A 19863-nucleotide genomic window follows, 5' to 3' on the forward strand; every position below is an offset into this window, starting at 1 on the left:
CGAGGCGATTGCATCAATCAGAAGAGGGAGAGTGCATCACATGACCGGCTCCAACGTGTCGATGAAATCAAAGTATTCTAAATGACGACGGGCATGCACACCGGCGGAGTCAAATTTAAGCTTCGATTTTGTCCATGTCTCATTCTTGTAATTAAACAAGAAAGCGCACAGAGGCTCCAAACGGTTTCCCAACAGTCGCAGAGTCGTGGACGTTAATTTTTCATTGCGCGCAATGGTCTCCTTGGGAATATTTTGGGTCCAGAGAGCTGAGCTGAGCGTGAATGTTGTTTATACAAAGGGAGAGATTGTTTGAGTCCAAGACGCACAACCGCTGTACAGCATTTGACACCCCGGGTCAGAACTCATTACTTGTGGGCGGTGATGTAAATGGCGCAGAACCAAGTTGATGTCTCATATCCTTTTTACCTTCTGGTAACCTCCCCCTTCCACGCCGGGGGTCACAACTTTTCTACCACCCTGACGGACGGAGCCATTTGAACATGGGCGACTTTGAAGAATGTCATGTTTTGTTTGCTCCCGAATGACTATTCATTCAGGTGGAATTGCAGGGAGCGTTTGTTTTGTGCTCAAACGTCCCCGTCCCCCCCATTCACCTCCCCCCAAGTCTTTTATTGAATGCTTTCTGTTGTTATCACACCACTCAGAACGATTTCATTTCGCACATGGCAAACAAAGACTGTTGCCTTGGCGGTTAGGTTAGAGGGAAAAAAAACAGGGTATGGGGGGGGGGGCAGAAATGGAAGCAATTTCTGGCTTGTACTGCGAAAAAAGGAATACTCAACCTTTTCCCACTTAAAAAGCTGACCCGTGCAAAGTCTGACATGGCTATAATTTGGGAAAGACTCACCTCTGACTAAGAAGAAAGGATCAATTGGGTGGTTTCTGCTGCAAGCCCGCACCGGTGTGCATATTGTGGACCCTGAAGGTCACCTACCAGTCCCGGCACACTTTGGGGGCTCAACATGGATGGACCCAGCGGTAGAATACAAGAATTCTGCAAGGTAGCGTTTGATGCTAATTGCTGCCGACAACAAGACGCCGGTTGTTGCCATCCTGGCTTTTTGCGTACATGCCGAAAATTTGGAAGGTTAGATTTTCTTTCACATGCAGATTCGTCAGAACAACATTCCGAGCGCTTTATAAGTCACCCAGGAAAAAAAAGTGACCTATCCTGGCTTGAACGGGCAATTTAAAGGGGCGCTAAAATTTTGATAGCGTTACGGTTTCTGTCCAAAAGCTGAAAACTGGTTGCCTACATAAGCAGAGGGTATGACTTGAAGTTGATATGCGAGCGGAACGGATGGTGGATCTTTTCAAAAATCTCTTCTCGGTATCTACCTTTTCTCCATATTTTCAACTCGGTCGTCATGCGGATGTCGCTCAAGCTTCCCAAGCGCAACGACGGCTCGATAGAGGCGCGGAGAGAGCGGCTGATTTCGACACTGTCGTTTTGTTTGGTTTCCCTGAGGTTTTGCTCAAATGTAAAATAGGACGCTAGAAATTGTTTGGGTTGCGAAAAAGAAAGGCTTGTCAACTCCTCGGTTTGCGATACCATTGAAGCGGAAAGCCAGACATGGACAATTAGGGGGATTTTCCTGTCAATGTTCTTGCCACCTGGTGAGTTCCTGCGCTGCGAAGCCGCCTATTAAAGTAATATGTTTGTCCACTCTGATGAATGTGTGGCGCTCGGCCAAAAAAATCCACAGGCTCCGTTTCCATGAAGTGGACTTGAATCTCCCCGTCAACCTGATTGACAGCAGTGTGGATCCTGTCTATGGTTTCTGTCCGGTTTCGAGAAGACTCCCAAACTAGGTCACATCCTGTCCTGGGACAGGAAGCATCCTCTCGCTCTTATTGATATGCATCCCGACAGACAAGAAAAAGAAAAAAGGTGGTGGGGGACTGGGGGGGGGGGCGTCAAACATTAACACCTTTCTTTCATCTCAATCTCGCAAAGCCATTTCACGAGCTCGCACGTACTCCAAACTCGCTGAGCGCATCCACGCGGGGCCATAGGAGGCTTTTGTTATTCGCAGTTGAGCAGTTCAACAGTGTCTGGCTCGCTTAATGTGAATGGTTTGCACGTCGGTGAGCTCCCCCTCCTTCCACCAGACCCCGGACACAGGAAGGGGACAGGAATTACAGGAAACTGAGGTTTAATCCGACTAGACACAACGCTGCCATAAGACATACAAACACGGCCCCCCTCGCGCGCACTCAAGGTTGTATCTAAATAGTTCAACCGACAAATGGAAAGCTGACACGGAGTGAAAAATGGCCGATATTTTGGGCTCGCCGCTAACAATAATGTTTGTTATATATCCCCACTACCGACGGCAACGGCATTCCCATCATACGAGCATGATAATCCTCCGCAATTATTGAAATTCTCATCTGACAAAACCGCCCCCCAATTAATCCCAGACGTTCATACTCAAAAATAATGTACCAAAAAAAAAAGAGAGCCATTAATTTACTTCGTTGTTATGCTAGCAGGCAGGAGGAATGAATCTAAATGGGTTTGGGGTTCAGAGAACTCAACTGGCTTTTTTGGAAAAGATGCATATTTGCTTTCCTAACAAGGCTTCTAAAAATACGAGGTTGTCTGTTTGTCATGGGAGTAAATGAGGCGGAAACAGCCAACCTGGCTCTGTCCAAAGATAATAAAGCTCCAATTAAACCGACTGCCCAGATATCGTATTATTTTGGAAGAAAAAAAAGCAGGCCAGCTGTCTTTTAGCTCGCCGTCTTTATGCTAAGCTAATTGTTCAGCACCATTGCAAATCGATCACTTAATCTAATTGTGGGCCAATAAATCTCTTCCGAAGGCTTCATTTGTAATTTTCAAACGTGCGCCTAATTTCTCACGGCACCAGTCAGACCGTTGACAAAATCGAAAACATATGCAGCAGCAGTCCAGTTGGCCATTCATCCAAGCGCTTAAAAAAAAAAAAAAAATTAAAAAAAACTTAATTCATTGCTTTGGGGATTGCATAATTAAGGACTTTTGGGGAAAAAAATTTACAATTTAAAAATTAGGTTTTTTAATCCCCCCCCCCCCACTCATATGAAAGCATTTTTCTTGTAACTCTATAACTTTATTGTTGTAACAGCCTCTGTTTTCTTTTCAGCGTGGCCCGAATGCTAAAGAAAAAGAAATAAGGAATTTGACATGAGCTCTAGGTGGCGCTAGATCTGAAAGGGCTTTTTTTGGGGGGGGCGGGAACTTCACATGCTGGCTGACCTTTTCTCCATCTTGCTCATATTGAGTTACTTGAAAACCTTCAGCTTTCTTCTCAGATTTCACCATCATTTTGGTCTTATTCAAAGCCTTTTTTTGTCTTGTAGCGTGCAAAGAAAGGCGCACGAAGCAGGTCATTTATTTTAATTCCCTTTCAGTTTATTGACTAGTACTTTTTCCTAACGATAGTCTTCAAAATGCACATTAGGATCAAGTGACGCCCGGCGCGTGCAATTACTCATGAAAGCAATTACTTTCTGCCTCACAGCAGACCGAAAACAACGACGTATGGGAGCCAATTTTTGAAAGAGCAAACAAGATATGCACAAAGTGCCTTTGTTAAGCTGCATACATTTTTCGGGAGCATTAATTGCTCTTTTGCATCTTTTCCCCTCCTTTTCTTCCTTTTTGTTATTTTTTAAATGTATTTATTTGGCGTCATGGCCACTTATTTTTGCAACATTTTTGAACAAGAATTTATTTATTTATTTTTTGCTTGAATGAAATGAGGTGCAATCGTACCAGAAGTGCGCCCGCCATTTCCCTCTTCGCTTCCCATGCCGCAGCGAAAATAAAACGGCGAAGGAGAAACGGTAACAGAAAAAAAATGATGAAAGCCTTGTGAATGATGTCAAAGCATCAGCTGAAAAATGTCCCGAAATTTAATATTACTTCATTAACGTCAAGCCTGCAGACAAATTGAGAGTGCAGTATTGGTTTTACCCTCCCCCTTTTGTTAAAAAAAAAAGAAATACAGGGTCAGGTTTTACATTTCAAAAGGGATTCATGCAACACCCTCCATTGTTGTCGAAAACTTAAAACCTTCTCGCACCCTGTTTGTTGCACCGAAAGGGTTGGATGAGTTTGGATGACGTCACCCGCCTCACATTTTCTTCACTTCGAAGCACGGGCAAGCTAATCTGGTTTCTTTCTTTGTCAACAGATCATGTACGCGGCCATTCTTGTTGACCGCTCACGCTTAGTGTCCGCTGCTCTAATTTGACTCCAATAAGGACAATTGTCCCGCAATTACTGTACACGTGTTTGTTTTTGCGGTTAAATCTGGCCAGATGACGAGCCTTTATTGTTTCCACTGTTTTCTGGTATTGTGAAATGGGGGGGGGGGGCAATTTTCCGGCGGGTGGGTGGCCAAACCTACTGCTGCTGCTGAAAGAATGTCGGGTGGGATGTGGGGAGGGGGGGGGGCTTCCTCTAATGAGACTTAATTCCGAGTCGACTTCAGTGAAAGGCATGGCCATGCATGCGCATAATAGAAACACTCACCATCTCATCGAAAACACGCGCGCTCACGCATCCTGTCTCATAAACTTTAATGATAGAGCTGTGATAAACACTGATTACTATGCTTGGGTTGGGGAAGGGGGGAGTGGTTGTTTGGTGCTGCTTTTTTTTTTTCCTCTTTTTTTTTTAAAGTCTATCTAATCAACATATGAAAGTGTGGCAGGTGCGCACTTGAAAGAAAATAGCGGCCAGTCGGATGTGATGAATTGAGCCACGGTGCGATTCCAAACGTTGTCATTGATAAATTTATGGCAGCGGCGCACCACCTCGCAGGATATGAAAAGGACCAAGTAATGATGGGATTTTTTTTTTCTTTTTCATTTGTGAAAATGATCTGTGATTATATAGACCGGTTGTAATATACTTGCCAGGCCTGTAGTTGCATGTCGGTTGGTCACCAAAAAAAAACATTGTTTGTTGAGCCATCCCCGTTGCATTGTCAAACAGCAGGCTTGTTTTCAACACTTAAGTTTGATCATCCATCCATCCATTTTCCGAACCGCTTGATCCTCACTAGGGTCGCGGGGGGTGCTGGAGCCTATCCCAGCCGTCTTCGGGCAGTAGGCGGGGGACACCCTGAATCAGTTGCCAGCCAATCGCAGGGCACACAGAGACGAACAACCATCCACGCCCACACTCACACCTAGGGACAATTTAGAGCGTCCAATCAACCTGCCATGCACGTTTTTGGAATGTGGGAGGAAACCGGAGCACCCGGAGAAAACCCACGCAGGCCTGGGGAGAACATGCAAACTCCACACAGGGAGGCCGGAGCTGGAATCCTCTGCACTGTGAAGCCGACGTGCTAACCACTGGACTACCGGGCCGCCCTTAAGTTTGATCAATTATTTGGAATTAAAAGAAAAAAAAAATCCAACAACAAACAAATAAATAATAACAGACCCATGCATGGGATGACTGACCATTAAGTATCGATTTAAAAACAAAACTAAATAATTACATTGGCCAAAATTGGACATAGGAGGTTTTAGCCCGACAATGACAAAATGTCAATGGGAGACTTGAACGTAACTGTTGGACAGACGCAGTAAAAAAAAAAAAAAAAAAAGCAGAAATACTACTCCTATAGCGCTGTGGTATTATTATACAACATGTCCTCTTGGAGTCCTAAGAGCTGAATGTTTGCATTTTCTGGCTCCAAAATTGCAGACATCATGTAAACCAAACAACCTAAACAACACCGTTTTGTTTTTTTTCCCCTTTTTATCGGTTTGTAGTTAAAACGTCTTCACGTAAACATCCGGGCTTCTCTGCTTTTGAAGTGAAAATCGATGTCAAGCATGTTGTTATTTTCACAAGGAGTGAAAATTGATAAAAATCAAGCGCGGCGCTCAGAAGAGCGCAGACTCGGCCCAAGGCAAACAATCCTAATTTGGGTTGCCTCCAAATCGTGCGCCTTCATTGATACCCGACCCAGCTCTCCTGGATGTGCTTATATTTTATCATTTGGGTCCTCGCATCATCTACCGGGAAATGCACACTGAAAATAACTCCTGGATTTGGATCTTCATCTACATCCACCGAAAAGAAATAAATAAGACTATAATCATAAATTGAACTAGTCATCAGTTTTTGGGGTTACCCAAACAAACAAACAAACCAAATTTTGTTTTAACGGATGTCAAGTATGGTGCTAATGCAAATAAGCATAAAGCTCTATATTATGTAATAATTCGTTTTATTTACTTAGAAAAATGAGAAGTATACCTTCCATAACCACAATGTTTTGTGGCCATTATTGACATCGCTTAATTATATGAACGAAACGTCCTTGGGCAAGGTAAAAATGAAAAATATATATATGATCAGTGTTTTTGTGCGATGCACATTTGGATGCCGTGTTAGAGAACAGTCACCCAGATGAGAAAATAACACTGAGGTGGAATGCGGTAAGAGAGATTTAAGCAATTTGGTTTTGTGACAGCGAGAGTCGGGTCGGGATTGCAATGCGTTCTGCATTTGTCTTGTGTGTCCGCGTGTTTGTGTGTGTGTGCGTGTGTGTGTTGCCTGAGAAATGTATTGAATTAGCTGGAGGCAAGATGTGAGCTGCTGCGGGCGTGAGCAGCAAAACAAGGACACCGGGAGTCACCTGACACCTGATATTATTTATTCTGTGTTCGAATGTTATCTTAGAAAGGAAAAGCAGCTGTACGGAGGAGGATGTCCAATAACGTGCATTTTATTTGGTGTGTTTTCATAAAAGGGGTGCCTCTCCATGTTGCTCTTCGGGGTGTGTTAAGTGTCTCACTTTACGCGGGATCACAGAGATGAAGAAGTGTAGGCGCTGCAGTTCTTAGTGTAATTAAATCAAATACAGCCGGTGGTGTTGAAGACCGGGGTGGTGGTGAGGGGGGTGGGTGGGGGTGCTCGTTGGGGGGGGGGGGGGGGGGGGGGCTGACTGGCTCACAGCTGCTTGTCGTCTTTCAACTGATGGGAGTCGCGGAAGGAATTTTTAGACCGCGCACGCACCCACCGAGATTTCCAACTCATATTGCCTTTCATAGTTTGGACAAGTTGGAATATGAACACAGGTTGTAGCTGTGGGGAAAGATTTCATCACCGACATGACCAGAGATCGGAGTTGAGAAATGTACCGTGCGCTTAACTCATTCACTCCCAAAGACGTATTTAAACGTCTTTTCAGACTTGGTCCAGAATTGGCTGGTACTGAATGAGTTTTAAGTGGCGTATTCCTAATTTGGGTTTTCTCCTCTGCGCTTTATTATGCGCTAAATATGTCTGAAGATGCCGTGTGGGTCACAAATATAATTGTGGATGTGAATATCATTCCGAAGCGAATCTAGAACTGGCGGCGCCATGCAAGCAACCGTCACTCTCCGACGGTGCCAATCAAAGCTGAGCGTTATTATCTTAGTCGAGGCGGATTTCTTTCGAGAAGGACTCGCACCGGATCCGATCAGATTGTACACGTGTGCCTAATGACGTGTCTGCCGCAATCAGTAAATCGGAGACAGCCACCCGCCGTGTAACGTGAGCACGTGTCGGACAATCGAGCAACATGTCGGGGCGAGTCTGGGGGAGAAACGAGCGACGCCACTGTTTGAAACGTTTCCACTGGTGTTATATTTAAGCCAGACAAGGAGCGAACGCGGTGATGCGTACGACAACAATGGTGTCATAAATCCCGGCAACGACAATGGCGGGAGGAAAGGGGGTCTCCGCCGAAGGTGATGCCTCAGCTCGCCGTTTGATCCCCGCTTGTTCATTTTGACCATCAAACAAGAGTCGCCTTTCCTGTGTACCATAAATGTGAGATTGTTTTGTCACTTTCAAGCCGGTTTTTTTTTTCCTCTTCTGAATCGACCTCATTGCCAGAAAAGCCATTTAATAATACAGGTAAATTGCAATGGGGAAAGACGGACGGCAATCGATTATGGCACTCCTGACTGATTCAACCGAGCAATTTAATAACCGCAATGATAAATAAATACAGCCTGAAAACTCCATTTCCTCCGACATCCATTTTCATGCACTTGATGGCGGCACGTGAGAGAGTTGTATTAAATCCTGTTTATAGCTCCAAAACCAAACTGCCGGACCCTGGAGATGAGATTTCGGGAGGGAATGTAGTGGCCTCTAAAATCTCATCCGAGCCACAATTCTTGGAAAAGAACTGCAAAGCCAGCTGAGAGATGGGGGTGTGTGGAAAGGGGGGGGGGGGATGTCCTCTTGTAAAAAGAAGTCATTTTAAACCAAATGCTTCACATGCGGTTCAGGTTTTACTGAGATGTTGAATCGCTGCACAAACTTATGGGTTGCTTGTCAGCTTGCAGCCTGCAAAGATAACCGGGGTGGGGGCGGGGGGAGGGTCCATTCAATTGCAAGTGCAGATCGGGACCGAAAGGGTTGAAGTCCTGATATACAATCCGAATATCCATGCGTGTTTCTGAGTGTAAGTGCGATCGTTAAGCCGCTGTCGCGGGAAGCCGGCGAGACGCGGGAGAAGGAAAACAAATATGAGGGAGAATGGGATTTTTTTTTTTGGATCGGTGGCCATCTTCCTGTCTCTAATCGACTGGCGAGACTCCCTCGCAACTCAATTAATGTTGCATCTTAACAATGCGCGAAGACTTTGCGTGACACAAGGCATCATATATTCGGGTATTTCTTCACCCTCTTACGGGATCCGCCGAGTCAGCCCTTTTGAAATCGTGCAGGTGCAACTCATGTAATGGCCGATTTGTTTTTGCTTTGTGTGTCTAATACGTTGCAATTGTCTTTGGCAGAAGTGCTGATGAATACCAAGGTAGAGACATCGGATCTGAGATGGACCATCTTCTCACGGGCCAAGCCGGAGGTATGTCAGCACGGCGCCGCCCTCTTATCTGTATTTGCGAGCCCAGACCTCATGGCGATGGGAGGGAGATTTCGGGGCGGGGGTGGGGGGGCATCTCGTTGTTGTCGTGGCTCCGAAAGAGCTCCTTATATGGCAGGTAATCTCGGAAGGGGAGCGAATGTGCGATTCGAAAGCAGATTGGAAGCAGATGCTTTGATACGTCCCATCGACCGTGGCGTGGAATCCGCTGGCAGCCCACAATTTGGGATTCCAGCAACCCCAAAAACAGGCAGATTTGTAATTTGATCAACCAATGAGTGGTTGCTGAGTTATTTTTGCCGGCGGCTACCATATTTTCTCCTCTATTCGTGTCTCGGATGGGAAAATGTTGTAAGGATGTCAATAAACGGGAAGGGGGGGGGGTGGTGTGGGGGGGGGCCCACAGCGCTTTGATAAATCATGTAAACGTTCCCATCTGTGATCAACAGTCAGGCATATTAAATGGACAACGTATATGCTGATCAAATATTTTGCCAGCCTCTCTTCGATCGGATAACTCGACAATCCCTTGAGACAAACCCAACATTTCAAATTTCGTTTAAATGTTGGCATGATTTGACCGGATTGGAGTCAAGCTCGCCGTCCGTCACTCCCCCGCCGAATGTGTCAAAACGCCGTCGACGCGAGCGGCATTTGTTGATGAAAAATAGGAGCTGCCGCGCTCCACATTGTTTCATTTCGGCTTAACGGGGAAAATCTCTCTCCAAAAGGCGATGAACCCGCGTCGGTGTTCGGCTGCTGGCTCTCAGCCTCAGTCAACGCATCATCTTTTTTTTTTAGGGGGGGTGTAAACATTTACATATTTACATAAGTGACATTCTCCAGCACACCTGCTGGATTCAGCCTTGATTATGTTCACGTCGAGGGTGTTTCCTGCACTTCAACACGTTTGACGATCAGCAAGGCCGCTTGCCGTGCAATCAGATATTCGGTCGCAAATGTGTTCCATAACTTGTGCATTGCTGTGTTTGAAAGAAAGACAGTCTAGGTTGCTGCAATGTGCTCTGCTTGACAAGTGGGACTTCAAAAAAAAAAAAAAATCCCACAAGCTGCACCGCACCTCGGTGTGCGGAATGATTTAAAAAAAGAAAAAAAGCCAGAATTCGAGTCGTGACGGAGCCCGAATTGAAGTCTCAGAGGCGGACTCCCGCCATAACCGATAAAGAAGAGAATGAAAGACTTTTTAATGCGCTGGCCTTCGAAAAGACTCGCGTTTTTACTGGACAATTACAAACAGCCGGGCTAATGGAAACGTTCTACCGTTTGTCTTTCGGGCTCGGATTCCCTTTCAAGTGCCGTTCAAAAAAAACAAAAAACAAAAAAATTTGTCTCTGCTCTCAGTGGGAGGAAGTGAGCGGTTTGGACGAGGAGAACAACAGCGTGAGGACCTATCAGATCTGTCAGACCGACAGCTCTTTCAGCCACTGGCTGCGCAGCGGCTTCATCCCGCGACGGGGAGCCTCGCAGGTTTACGTGGAGCTGCGCTTCACCATGATGGAGTGCTCCTCCGGGAACAGCCACCACCGCAGCTGCAAGGAGACCTTTAACCTCTACTACTACCAGGCCGACTCCAACGAGGCCACAGACACGTATCCGCCGTGGATGGAGAATCCTTACACAAAGGTATGCGCCTGCGCTCGGAATGCAGGTGCGGAACAGTATTGAGACGCGGTCTTGAAAAAACCCCCAAAAAAAGGCTACTAGGACTTCTATTTTTTGTATTTTCACTCCTTTTGGGTTGAGTGAGCAGGTTTCACAATCATTTTGGGCCTTGTAATCGATGCAGTGACACCGTTTTTTCCCTCCAATTTTTCCCCAAGCATCTATAAAGTATTCCGCTTTTTTTATGGTGTTCTCGAACGCACCGTGGGATGTTGCGAAACACACGCCGGTTCAAATTTACAGTCACTACAATTTTTTTTTTTTTTTTTTAAGTTATGAAATGATGATCGTGATAAACAGCCGCAACGCACTGATACCTCATACTGATACCTCAAACCTCATACGCACAGACGTGCGTATGAGGTTTTATCAGCAGTGGGAAACAACGTTTGCCAGGAAGGTAGTAAATCAACGAGAACCCCTAAATAGCACGCTTGGAAAAGTTTCAATAATGTGAAGCATATGTGAGGTGCCGTTCAGAATTTCAAATGTGTCCAAAGCTTGTCGATCCCGCGCGCTGGAATCCGGCCAGGTTGAGACTTAAAACGTCTTTCTTCCCGTCCCAAGGTGGATACAGTGGCAGCGGACTTTCTCCTCAGGAAGGGGGGCGAGCGGAAATCCAACATGAAGACCATACGACTCGGCCCTTTATCCAAGAGAGGCTTCTACTTGGCCTTTCAGGCTCAGGGCTCCTGCATGGCCTTGCTCTCCGTCAGAGTTTTCTTCAAAAAGTGCCCCCCCCTCGTCAGCGCTCTTTCCTCTTTCCCCGAGACCATCCCACGCACTCTGGTTCAGGAGGCGCAGGGTGTGTGCGTGGAGCACGCCGCGCAACAGGGCCCCCGAGCCCGCTCCCCCAAGCTTTTCTGCGGCGAAGACGGCCAGTGGGTGGGCCAGCCGACCACCTCCTGCGCCTGCGTGCCCGGATACGAGGCCGCCGAGGGACACACGAGATGCTCAGGTAGGACTGAGATGAGGTTAGCTCGCGCACGCTGTGAGTCAGCGCCTCCGCGCCTGGCGACGCCTACAAAGAGGTGAAAACAATGGCGAGCTGCGGGTGGGGTGCGCTTGCGAGGGTAGACGCATTTGCAGAGGACGTGGGAGAGCGGCGCATATAATGAGGAGGGGAAGCGGCGACAGAGAGAGGACGGGGGAGAGGTCAGGCCGAACAGCACTTATCTCCGAGGGGAAGAGCGGGGTCAAAGGCTGACTGCTGGGACGACGTTTGGTTGAGTGCGATAGAAGGATGGTGGAGTGGGGGGGGGGGGGGGGGGGAGGCTTGTGAAGACCGTATCACTTTGAGCACATTCAATCAAAGGCTCGGAAGGAGAAAAAAAAAAAAAAACAAGCGCAGGAGCATTAAGGGAAATTGCCTCCATAAGAAGATTGAACAGTTGATTGGCTTCGTAGGCTGATAGTTTCTAAAAACGGAAATGGAGTCGGCGCTAATTCCATTCGCTTACATATCAACAAGTACGTACGTTTCCCGGCCCGAACGCCGAAATGTACAACGCATGCACACTTGTGTCACGTTGATTCGCGCTTGATTCATTTGGGGCGGCGTCATTGAAACAAAGCGCCTGCTGGCCAGCGCGTCCACTCGTTTATTTCCCCGAGGTCCACATAGGTGTCATTTCCCCTCAAGACAACCCTGATTTGTAGCTTCTTGCTGAACTCAAGTTCATCTTTGAAACAAACAATGGCGATGCAGGAGCTTCCTGTCGCCAAGTGATCTCGAGTCACATTTTACAGCCGAAGACGCCTTGACTTGAAATTGCTCCACTCAAAGATGATTTCTCAGTTTTTTTTTTTCAAGGAACAGGAAATCTGCTGTTGTTGTTTTTTTTCCTTCCTTATCTCTCTAAGGACTATCATGTTTTGGTTCAACCCCCCCACCCCCGCCCCATATAAAAGACTAGTCTATCTGATTTATGACTTGAGCTCTCATTACATTCTTCCCTTATCCCATCTGCGGCCATCTGGCACCTGAGCAGAGTTAACATGCGTGTAGGAGCCACAGGTCATCTGCAATGTAAGAGGCTCATAATGCTTTTCCTTCATTTGTCCTCCGCAGCTTGTCCCGTGGGTCACTTCAAGTCCAGCGCGGAGGGACAGTGCACAGTCTGTCCGGGAGCGAGCCACGCCTCCATCAGAGGGGAGTCTGTATGCGTGTGTCGCCCCGGATACTTCCGAGCACAATCCGACACCCCCGACGCTGCGTGCACTAGTGAGTAATCGCCAAAAAATGGCTTCTGAATTTATCCGTGCTGGCAAATACGAAGGTGCAAAGCTTCACGCTCGCCACGGCTCTCTTGCCGGCTTCTGATTCTGCCACCTCTGGTGCTAATCCGCCCCCCCCCCCCTTCTCCCTTTAAATCTGCTTTGATTCTTTTGTGCCACAGCTGGCCATTGAGATGTATGTCATTAGTGACAGATTGGAGGGGCGGGGGGGGGGGGGGGGGGGGGCTTCCACTCAAAAAGGGGAAGTAGCCATTGACGGTCTTAAGTGACACCTCAGCGCCGATTCCGGGATTCAAGATCACGTGTGAAAGGAATTGACTTGGACAGCTCGATGCACTTCCCCCCCGAATTAGCAATCAAGAGGATGTGAAACATTTCTCACTTGCCACAGTTGGGATTTCACTTCATTTCACAACGCACGTATTTGTTCCTGATCACTTTCATCGCAACGCCTTCGTCCTTCCATTTTCGGATGAGCTGGAGCTCGCCGACAGCCATGGACAGACGTGCGCTTAGCGCCTATGGACAATTCCGTCTTGGGTTAAACTTGGATTTGAGAAGAAGCCAGAGTAAAATTGGTGGAAATATCACGCTTTTGAATGATCGGAGGGATGATTTGGTCGCCTTTCACGAAGCTCCTTGAAATTTTGTAATTCCTTGCGCCTGGATCATTTCAAGCCAAGTGTGACAGTTGTCTGGCGCTGACCTTTCCCATCGCGATTTTTTATTTATTTTTTTGTGCGTGTGGTGTGCTAAAATTTAAATGCGACGTTACACAGAACGGGCACTCGGGGCGAGTTCAATAAACAACTTTTATGCAGCTGCGGGCTTCACCAAAAATAATCACAAGAATTGATTGCTGTAACTCAGTACTATGGGTTGTTTGTCTTCCACTAACGCTTCCAATTCCATCACTTCACGCTTCAATTGTCTGTGGTGAAAACACGACCTGAAGCACAAAAAGCACGTTTTGACGTCTGCTTTATTTGGGATCTTACCAAATCAGTCGGCTCTTACATTGGATTCAACCTGCCCAAGAGTTGCTTTTTCCACTCAGGATGAAATCTTCTACCAGACATACGCCGGCGCGATGATGCTAATAAAATGTCATCTGATTGTTAAGTAGGAAAACGAATGCCCTCTAAACTACCTTCCCCCAGGTGATGAGTGCCGAATTCGTACGTCAGCCGCGGTCCGTGATGTTGCCCCACTTGGGCTTCCAGTGAGAAAAGTATTTGCGTGCAAGACAGCCGGAGGCTCCGTGACAAAGCTGCGTCTCCTTGGCAGCGGCAGAAGAAGCCCCCCCCCCGTCTTCTGCTCGGCCCGAGGCAACAGTTATCTTCTCACCATTTTCACACAGCGCTCATTATCGGCCACGTTTCGCCGCGGCGTAATTGCGCCAGTGAAATTCTGCCACACATACGCTCCCCCGTTGTGACGCAAAGGCTCCGGAAATTCACTGTTCTGCTTCCTGGCGACACGTAAAGACGGAATCTTATGTCTGTGCCTATATGAAAAACAAATAAGACCGTTGTAGGTCACGGGAAGGTGAAACGGCGTAAAAAAACACAACTGCAGGGGTTGTAATTGGATTTGATGGGGAAAATTTGCTATGCCTTGATTGCATCAGGTTTTTAAAAAAAAAGCCGCAAATGAAATTATGATGACATTTTCACTATGTAATAAGGATGACACAATATTAGTGGAGGTGTTAAACTGGCATGCCTGTCAGTGCCATTCTGTACTACCTTAGCAGATGTACACTTTGCAGTTTTTTTTCACCAGTTCTTTGTTTTTTATTATTTATAGCGTTCACGATGACAGTGAAAACTAAAAATATTAGAAAACGCATTTCTTATGGTGGCTTTGGGAGTGCTGTTCTCATTCCATGGATAGCTACAGCAACCCCCCCCCCCCCTCCCAACCCACCCCCATGATCCATCTTTGGAACAGCCGAGGCCTCGTTGCTCTTGATAATAAAAAAAAAATTTGTTTCTAATCTTTGAAATGTTTACATTTTAACGCTTTCATGCACCCTGTAACCTGATAACATGATAAGCTGTCCCCTGTAGTAGCCGCTGTCCCTGAAAGGGTTCATGTTAATTTCAAGGTTTGTTGATTTCGATTTTGACATTTCTCTGACAAATGAGCTGTTAGACGGAGAAGGAAAAAAAATGGCTTGTTCAGTTTACGTTTGTCTCCCTTTGCTATTACGAAATATAATTTGGTTCGTTTGTAGCATAATAATGTGTTCGAAAGCAGCGTTAGCTTAATGTGAAAGTTGTAGCGTGCTAAAGGAGCATGAAAATGAACCTTCAAAGTGTCTCAAAAGTCCCACCTGGCAAAATAAACCCGATTCCAATGTTCCGGTAGATGGTTGATGGTTTTGAAACTTTGCCCGCAGGGCCTCCCTCAGCGCCGCGCAGCATCGCCTCCCAGATTAACGGCACGTCGCTACGATTGGAGTGGAACGAGCCTCTGGACAACGGCGGCAGAGCCGACCTGAGCTACAGCATCAGGTGCCTCATGTGCAGAACGCCCAGGGGCTCGTGCGTGTCCTGCGGCGACAGCGTCAGCTACCGGCCGGCTCAGCACGGCCTGACCAGTCGGCGGGTGGAGGTGTGGGGCCTGCTGCCTCACACCACGTACACCTTCGCCATCCAGGCTCTTAACGGGGTGTCCCAGCTCAGCGGCAAGGACCCCTCCAGCGAGGGCGTCAACATCACCACAAGCTATGATGGTAAGAAATTGCGAGAAAGGTGACGGGAGTAACGCGGACGGTTTTTAATCCACTCGGGGTATCCCGCGCAGTACCGTCGCTGGTGTCTGTCATTCGCAAGAGTGACTCCACGGAGAGCAGCTTAACCCTTCACTGGTCCGTCCCTGTGCAGCCCCACTACACCATTCTGCAGTATCAACTACGCTACTGTGAGAAGGTATGAGCGTCCGTTAGCACGCACAAGCTAACAAGCGACGCTTTTCGTCTTTTTGCTTGCCGGCCGCAAGATTAGGCTCGCGTCCGACACACAAAACAGCGTCAAAAATTCTGCTTCTGCTGGGTTTTGATCCACGCGGTCCGGGCGATAATTTCTGTTTTATGACGGCTTGAGTCTTAATATCATCCAACTAATTTGAATAAAGCGAGTAGATTTATGATTTACTGGCTTATGTTTACATCACACTTGTTTGGAATAATTTTGTGAAGTTGTCATACTGACCATGGAAGACTAGCCTATTGTACTAAAATATTTATCAAGAATAAATATAACATTGTTTATTGGAATATAGAATTTTTTTTTCTTGTTTGTTTGAAACAAATAATCACATATGTATTTTTATTATATTAATATATTTTTTAAAAATATATATTATATTCTTTTTATTTTATTATTATTTATTATTATATTATTTATTAAAATATTATATGTATTTATAAATATATATTGCAAATTTCCCCAGTGTGGGACAAATAAAGGTTATCTTTTCTATTTATTTTTAGTTTTCAAAATCGTTCAGCCTAGGATTTTTTACGAGCAATCTTAATTGTTGTTGTCATCGGCAGATAATGATCTCATTTGTTTCTATAACCAATTTCAACAAGTCCTGATTGGTTTTGGCCGAAAACCCGCCAGAGTTACGAGCGGCGTTACAAGCACAAACGCTGCATTGTAGCTGTCCGGCGCCCTTGTTTGACGTGTCTGTCGTCTCCTCACTCGTTGCCGTTTCACTCACACCTCCATCCCTGCCAAACGCTGTTTTCATTCCGTCTGTAGGAGCGGCGCAGCGAGGATCCGTGCCACTTCGCGGAGAGTAACAGAAACCAGGCCGTGCTGACGGACCTTCGCAGAGCCACTCAGTACGAGGTGCAGGTCCGGGCGCGCACCATGGCCGGCTACGGCAGCTTCAGTCCCGCGGCAGTCTTCCGCACCCTGCCCGACGGTAATACAAAAACAAACGGGCGAATATCGCGAAACCACAAAAGCGCTCGTGTGGGATGTAGACAAGACTGCCCGTGTCAAAACGACCCTGTTCACCTCCTGCAGACATTATTCATCGTGAAAACCGAACATCTTGCAATGCTGACTAAAGTACCAAACATTCCCAAGTCTACACCAAGATTTGACGGGGGGGACGGGGGGGGTTATGCCCCAACCCTCCAGAGTTTACTTTGTGTGTCATCTAACTCACGAAACGCTAAATGCGATGAAACCATAACCTCTTCGAGGGAGGTTAAAACCAAAGACTTTGTTTTTTTTCCACATTTGGTTCAGCAATCTTCCTAACGCGCGCCGGCGTAATCTCTTGAAATGAAATTAATGTCGTCCTTGTACCGGGTTATCGTCTTTGCGCTGACAATCTTATTCAAGTTCTTTTTTTTTCCTGCTTTCCTTCATTTCCTCCTCTTCTCATACTTTTGTTGGCCATTGATGTCAATCTCCTCCTTTGACTTCTGTGGCTGCTTTAATTTAATTTTTTTTTTTTTGCTCTGTTCTACTCTGCCAGGAATTGACTCTTCCTCCCAGTTCTTGGTGCCGGGCATCCTTATCGCCATCGGGATGCTGCTGCTCGTCACTTTCATCTTTGTGGCCGCTTACTGCATACGGTGAGAGTCAGGGCGGGGAGGAGACACACGCGGCAAGAATAACAGGAAATGGAAAAATGGTGGAGGGGAATGTGGCGTTTGCCGCTTTGTTCTGTTGTTGACGCAAAAATCTGTTGTCGCCGTGCACTCTGCTTTGCTCCCTTTTGTGTCGTCGAGTGGCGCGCTCGTTTCGCTTGCGCAGCTAAAACTTATTCCTGTTCTTCGGGGCCACCTCGGTCGGGCTTCATTGTTTGAGCGAGCCGCGTGCGATGCCGTCTCAAGTAGAGAAAGTGTGTGTGTGTGTGTTTGTATACGTTGATGTGGGTGAGAGAGGGCGCAATGATGGTGGAGGTAGCGGGCAAGGGGAGACAGGATGCAGGCGTCTCAACCCTGTTTCCACAGGACAGGAGAACAATAGCAGTGACCTTGTGACACACACACACACACACACACACACACACACACACACACACACACACACACACACACACACACACACGCTCACAAACGGGTGGTGGAGGCCCAGATCTGCTTCTAAGGGTGGTGCATGATTGCTATTTTAGGCGTATGAGGGACTAGAAATGGAGGACGGCAGGCTTCCAGCAGCTACACGGCCGATAAGAGTTTTACAGGATCGTTAATTAATAACATGTCGAATGAATGAGATTTTTGTTATTTAAAAAAAACAAAAAATCATGATCATCGCCACCAGATATTTTTCACGAAAAAGTTGTTGCTTAACTCTCCACAGGTGTTGTTGAAAGGAAAAAAAAAAATTCTTGTCATTTAACTCATTTAGTACCGGCCAATTCTGGACCAAGTCTGAAAAGACGTTTAAAAACGTCTTTGGGAGTAAATGGTTTAATTGCGGCTTTCTACAGCAAACATTTCTTTTGAACTCGAAATAATCTTGTAATCCTACAGTGTTTTTATTTTTCCTGCGCATTTTCTCATTAAAAAGAAAAAAAAATCAGCCATTGTGTGATTGTTTTTCCATCTTCTACATCTGATCATTTGCATTCATTTGATTCGCCTCGCGTTCAACCGATGGAGCATGACAGCCTTTGTCAGGAAAAAAAAAAAAAGCAACAACAAAGCTAAACGTGCATCCCTTATCTCCTCTAATCGTATTTTGTCCCCGTCTACCTGCAGCAGACACAGCCGCATTAAGGACCCAGAAATGAGCGACAAAAACAGCCAGTACTTAGTAGGCCAAGGTAACGCGCTCGCTCCAATGTGCTCACATTGTGAAAAATCCTCCCTTTAATCTTGACGCCGCTCGTCAGCGCTCAGACTTCTCTAACCTTTGTTTTCTCTTCCTTTCCCACGACTTTGTTTGCGTTACTCCCATAGGGGTCAAGGTTTATATCGACCCCTTCACCTACGAGGACCCCAATGAGGCAGTGCGCGAATTTGCCAAGGAAATCGATGTTTCCTTTGTCAAGATTGAGGAGGTTATCGGAGCCGGTAAGCCGCCAGTCGCATGCGCTCATCATTGGACGGAAGCTTGGTTTGGCCAATGTTTTGTTTAGCAAAAGATGATCTTCTTTTGAAATGCCATTATGTGAAGTTTATCTAATTTACTAAGCGAAATGGATTCAGTGACATTTAAAAGCAATTTCTGTTAGTCTTCTTTATCAGGCTGAATTCAATGCCGGCACAAAGCTATTAACTGATAAATGTGTTCGCCGCATTAACGGCTCCTGTTCAAAGCAAAGGCCAGGCCTCGCTGCAAGCGAGCTTTGCGTTAACTCCTCCCTCCAAATGATGTCAAGTGGCTAAATGTGTGATTGTGTCGCGACAGGAGAGTTTGGCGAGGTGTGCCGAGGCCGGCTGAGGGTGCCCGGGAAAAAAGAAAACTACGTCGCCATAAAGACGCTCAAAGGCGGCTACACCGAGAAGCAGCGGCGCGACTTCCTGTCCGAGGCGTCCATCATGGGCCAGTTCCAACACCCCAACATTATCCACCTGGAGGGCATCATCACAGCCAGCTGCCCGGTCATGATCCTCACCGAGTTTATGGAGAACGGCGCTCTGGATTCTTTTCTGCGGGTCGGCTTGGTGGCAAAATCGCAACCCCGTCGCGCGTCGTCATCGCGTTCTCGGACTGAAACTTTTTTCCCCCGTTCCTCCGCGTAGCTTAACGACAGCCAGTTCACGCCCATCCAGCTGGTGGGGATGCTCCGCGGCATCGCCTCGGGCATGAAATACCTTGCGGAGATGAGCTACGTCCACCGAGACCTGGCGGCCCGCAACATCCTGATCAACAGCAACCTGGTGTGCAAGGTGTCCGATTTTGGTTTGTCGCGCTTCCTGCAGGAGAACTCCTCTGACCCAACCTACACCAGTTCTTTGGTAAGCCCGCTAGCCTCAAACCCAGTCAAAAAGCTCGCGAGAAGCCGGGACTCATTCTGCTGTATAAAAGGCGGATACGTGGGC

General features: G+C 46.9%; 1 protein-coding gene across 1 annotated transcript in view; it reads left to right on the forward strand.

Annotated features, from left to right (window-relative positions):
* The window catches only part of ephb4a (eph receptor B4a), a 31980-nt gene that overhangs the window by 8471 nt on the left and 3646 nt on the right, over positions 1–19863 (forward strand). The window contains exons 2-13 of the mRNA XM_086130751.1: positions 8833–8903; positions 10284–10565; positions 11172–11562; positions 12676–12828; positions 15247–15582; positions 15654–15778; positions 16616–16781; positions 17346–17445; positions 18577–18641; positions 18778–18891; positions 19229–19476; positions 19564–19779. Coding sequence (XP_085986877.1) covers positions 8833–8903; positions 10284–10565; positions 11172–11562; positions 12676–12828; positions 15247–15582; positions 15654–15778; positions 16616–16781; positions 17346–17445; positions 18577–18641; positions 18778–18891; positions 19229–19476; positions 19564–19779 — 2267 coding nt within the window. The remainder of the gene's footprint in view (positions 1–8832; positions 8904–10283; positions 10566–11171; positions 11563–12675; positions 12829–15246; positions 15583–15653; positions 15779–16615; positions 16782–17345; positions 17446–18576; positions 18642–18777; positions 18892–19228; positions 19477–19563; positions 19780–19863) is intronic.

Source organism: Hippocampus guttulatus, chromosome 15 (genome assembly GCF_054856545.1).
Source record: "Hippocampus guttulatus isolate MCC_2025c chromosome 15, RoL_Hgut_1.0, whole genome shotgun sequence".
Lineage (NCBI taxonomy): Eukaryota > Metazoa > Chordata > Actinopteri > Syngnathiformes > Syngnathidae > Hippocampus > Hippocampus guttulatus.